The sequence below is a fragment of the Asparagus officinalis genome, chromosome 3, assembly GCF_001876935.1.
Source record: "Asparagus officinalis chromosome 3, Aspof.V1, whole genome shotgun sequence".
In the NCBI taxonomy this organism is placed as follows: domain Eukaryota; kingdom Viridiplantae; phylum Streptophyta; class Magnoliopsida; order Asparagales; family Asparagaceae; genus Asparagus; species Asparagus officinalis.
Window position 1 is genome coordinate 33,169,830 of NC_033796.1, and position 4,938 is coordinate 33,174,767.

The following is a 4,938-nucleotide window of genomic DNA, read 5'->3' on the forward strand; positions in this document are numbered from 1 at the left end:
TATAGCGTTCAATTGATCTCGTAGCCAATACTGCTCATTAGAAATTAAGTCCCATCCCGTCTGCTGCCTATAAGGGGCAGAAATTCTCATTATCAGGGGGGGGGAAAGACGGTGCCGAGGCCCATGCAGGTCAGCACATGTTAAAAAGAACCTCTAATGTAGCCCAGATGAGCTTGTCAGGGTCTCCATGACGCAAAATACTTATCAGAACAAACCAAAGGCAATGAAGGCATCATGCAGTTTTATACTCACAAAAATGAAACAAAGATCAAATCCCACGCCGAAGAATAAAGGACAAATGCTCTCTGATAGATACCCTGGCCAGAGAGATGAATCACACGAACCACAAACAAATCCAGCTGAACGTCCTGCTTGAACTGCAAATGGAGGGTATTGACGAAAAACAAAACTTCAAACAGAGATTCACTCGTTAAAGCCATGACATTGCTCTCTCTCCCCTCTAATAGTAGCAAGAGAACCTCCTATATCCCACTTTCTGGAAATATCTTCAACTGCAGACTTCATACTAAGCTCTAAACAAAATAACACCAGCAGTACCACCTCCTTAAACAACACCCTGTCTGAAAATAAATGCAGAACCAAGTAAGAAGCCCTTCCTACTTCTAAGTATCATGTCTTAACAACAATCCAATCGAAGATGTGCTTTCTACTTAAATATCGAAAACCAAAAGAGAAATATACCATCATAAACATTGGAACCAAAAAATGGGCAATTCCTCTATCTAGCTGAACACAACATATCTAGGTCTTTCTAGCAAAGCTCCATCAAGGTAATTTTAGCACATGAGATCATGAAACACAGATCTCCCACGACCTCGCCCCCGTCTCCGCCTTCTCCTAATCAAATTCACTCGCCTTTCTTGATTCCTACCAACATCATTATGAACATTGTCTTCCTCTGACTGATAATTAACAGCTCCACCCCCATTGCCACCATCTTCAATACCTCTACGAGCCCTTGCCAGACGAACACCCTCCTGCAATAGAAGGTAAAGAAACCTTTGACGAAAATCCCCACTACTACTTCTCCCCCTTCTTCTTCTTAGAAAGCCGCCTCCTCTATCCCCTCCATCATCCTCGTCATCATCATCATCAAATCCATCATCTTCATCATCATCGTCGTCAAAATCATCAAAGTCGCTACCGCTGTTGCTATCCATATCGATGACATAATCCCCCATAACAACAGATCTTGGCATTGATGACCTTATCGTGCTCAATACGTCTTGCTCCTCTGTTTGCCTCTCAAGTGCCCTCCACTTCGCTTCGAGCAATGGATCAACCTTTCGAGGCTTGGCTCTTGGATGCTTGGCTTTCACATGCTTCTGTAGTTCTCTATATGTGCCACTGAATGAGCATCCATCCTCCATGCAGCTCCTTTTCTTTTTGTTGAGGTGAAGTCTTGCTGGTTCCACTATTGTCCATCCCTTCACCTCACCTCTGCATAAAGGGCAAGAGAGCTCAGTTGGCTCGGATTTCTTGCAGGAAGGCCAACTGAGGTCTGACAAATTCTCTTGGGAGTCGGAAGTGGTGACAGCTGGCTTCGCATAAGCTTTCTTGAAAAGGTCAAGGCAGTTAGAATGGCGAAAGTTGGTACCGCACATATAAGGGCGGCAACCTTTGTCATGGGATGAGCAGAGGAGGAGAACAGCATTATGTGGAGCCTCCAAACAAACAGCACATACAGCCTGCTTCCAGTCAATTTTCTCCTGAGCATAACGGTTTGAAGGTATAGGATATGGGGTGAGCCTGAATTGACGTCTGTTGTGGCCCTTGATAACTCTTCCCATCTACAGCAAAACCTGGGGAACACAGCTCAGAATATAAGAATTAAGCATTAAATTATCAGCCAAATATGGCAGTGATGACAAATTGAAGGACGCATAAGTTGAGCATTGAGGAAATAAAAATGAACCCAACATTAGGTTATCTCATTCAACGCAGTACAGTATCAAAATAGATAAATTAGGAGTGATAAGTATCAGAAAATTCAACAAGTATAAAGACATCAATCTAAGAAATTTCACAGGGGTTCTAGGTTGACTGCGCCTAAATTGCTTCGCTAGAAATTATATGTCTACCTAGTTGCCAACTAGTCAATTAACTTTTTTGTAGGATAGCCATTTCATATTTAACACAAATCTACCCAATTTCTCATTTTCATTGTTTGTCCACACACAAAGTACTATTCGAATTGATATAAATTCAAATAGGTTTGGAGAAGGGTTTTTTTTTCTTTTTCTTTTTTTTTTTACTATTGCTTTTCACAAAAGCTTATGGAGAGGAACTTTTAAGTGTGCATTCATACTCACTAATTGATATTGGTGAACATAAAATGAAGTCTTGTGCATCAACAAGCCCAATATACTGTATGTTAGAGAAGCGAGCAAGCATCACCAACTTCAATGGTAAAGATGGAACGAAGGTAGGATGTAGAAAAAATGTAGCCAACTTTCAAGTTTCTGTCTAAAATAGGAAGCGATAAGTTCATGTTTTATTCTCTTGACCACCTTTGATGGATATAATGAACAGTGTCATCTTTAAGATGATCGCATCCTCAATCCATATTTCCTAAATCGATTCTTCTGTGACTGCATAAGCTTCTTATTCACACACATAACAAATATTAACAGAAATGATGTAGTAACATCTTAAAAACTTGCACTTGCAAGTAATACCTTACTTCATTTATATGATTATTATGTATTTACTCCATCATTCATCACGGTAGCAGCATGCTGGATGTGATTCGTGGAATGAAAATCAGAATGGTTACAGTTTAGAAGTGGTTTTGGAGTATTTAATCATCAGATGCATTAGAATTGAAGGGAGAGAGCTGATAAACCTTGATGACAAAACCCAAAACTTAAACCTATAATTCTAAAATCTATGTACTAAATTTTCCATCAAGATGCCCACATTAAAATCGAAGTTAGCATCGACTTCTTCCATATTTATAGCATTTGAAAGCATATGCAAGCTCGACCAGATTAATCATGTCACAGCAACTTAATTCGCATGTAGGTCACAATGCCTTGTATTGGTTTCTATGATGATCTGAGTATCCAAAATCTGGAACATTTCTATAATTGATTTCGTAACAAATAATTACCCTAGTCATGCATCTGGTTTTCCCCGAAGTTTTCTAGCAAGTTTTCTGCAACAAATTTCAATAGCTATATCATTATAGAGATCTCTGTCTAGGGACTGCACAACTACGAGCCAGAAGTTTTAAACACGTAGCCAAAGGATAAAAGATCAAATATCAAAACTTAGCATGAAAGCAGGACTCTGAGTCGCCAATAATTTTCTTAGATTCAGCCATTATTTCAGAAACAAAAATGACCAGCTTGTGGAAAAACAGTAGGGCCGAAAACCTCCAATTGTCAATTGGCTACTTAGCAATACCAATGAAAGCATTAGGCCCTATAACAGATTGATATGGGAGCTGTAGGAAATATCACATGAGACAAAGCTGTCACTCATCTTTCTTGTATGCTATATCCATTTTATTTAAAATTACACCAGCTTCTTATGAAACTAGATCTTTTTTACCTAGTTTTTCCTTGCTGAAGGTACCAATCTATGGAAGCCTTCTAGAAGAAATGGAGGAAGAAATTATTTCCAGATTCATATGAAAAAAAGAGGTAGAGGTGGGAAAATTCAAATGGAAAAATAAGTTGAGTAAAGTTTCATAATTCTCTCATATGAATTTCATTTCTCCTATCATTTCATTGCCACTGCCAAGGAGAAGAGGGAGGAGGCCCACCTAGAGCAGCAGCATCGACATATCTCTTGTAATCATCTCCGACGAAATATATTTTATACTCCATATATAAAGGGTGCCCAGTGCCCACTCAACATATTACATTTCACCATCTGATCTTTGAAACCATATTAGTCACATTCTGCTCTAAATTCTTTAACACAAGAAACATAAAGAAAGACAGATTTAACATGAAAGTGATCCGAATAGGGCAACTCAAAAAAGGTAATCTAACAGAACGAATACTTAAAATATTAAAAATTATAAAGAATAAATACTTCAAACATATATAGAGGATAATAAACCTCCTTTTCTTATTGCTTTAACTTCATGATTAGCAGATTTAGATATTCTTAGATAACCTGGTTGAGATATAAATGAATATGGAACATATTAAACAAATTTCTCCTTGTTCTTAATGCTTTACTGGTTTATTTTGCCGATTTGCAGATCCAGGACAATGCAACAATGTTTTTTATATACTTGAGGTGAAAGAAATCTCACCTATGGATTATTTGATTGATGATCCATATAGTTTTTGATGCTAAATGACTACAAATGATGTCAATTATAGGCTAAAATGGCCCAAAGAGTCATCTAACATCTATAGAGTACACATGGATATGCATATTGGAAGGACATGAAACAATTAAAAGCAGTTATGTAGGACACTGGACAGACAAACAGAAAAAGAAGAATAACAAGTGATAGCTAACAATATAATTTTGATTACAAAATTCAATCAAATACATAAATAGATTCCAAGGGTAGTTACATTGCTTCCTAGGGACAGTTGGTAACCTGAGTGACTAGTCATTCTCGTTGCCAGAAGAGTTGTTTTGGTTATTAAGATCACACTGGAGTTAGAGAGGGGTGAAGAAAGATATAGATTTCTCTGCAATTTTTATCGATTGGGTACTGATTAAACAGGTTACATTTTAAACTGACTGAAATTTCATACACCCAAATAGAGAAATGGTACCCACCTACGTCTTAGACATGTAATACTAAAAACCTAGAGCACAGTTTCTACATTGCTTGACATCTTGTGCATGGAGTGTTGATATACAACACATGTTGACACAGTATGAGCATTATAAGGAGTATACATGCTTTATAGTCTCACATAACATATCATCTATTTATCATTT

The 4,938-nt window shown here is 37.7% G+C and overlaps 1 protein-coding gene across 2 annotated transcripts in view; it reads right to left on the reverse strand.

Moving 5' to 3' along the window:
* LOC109833699 overlaps positions 220–4,938 on the reverse strand; it is an 8,569-nt gene continuing 3,850 nt past the window's right edge. Inside the window, exons 2-3 of one of the 2 annotated variants that reach the window (XM_020401477.1) lie at positions 3,791–3,900; positions 220–1,823 (exon numbers count right to left, since the gene is read on the reverse strand). In XM_020401477.1, coding sequence (XP_020257066.1) covers positions 798–1,811 — 1,014 coding nt within the window. In that variant the 5' untranslated portion in view covers positions 1,812–1,823; positions 3,791–3,900 and the 3' untranslated portion in view covers positions 220–797. The remainder of the gene's footprint in view (positions 1,824–3,790; positions 3,901–4,938) is intronic. The other variant, XM_020401476.1, reaches the window with a different exon arrangement.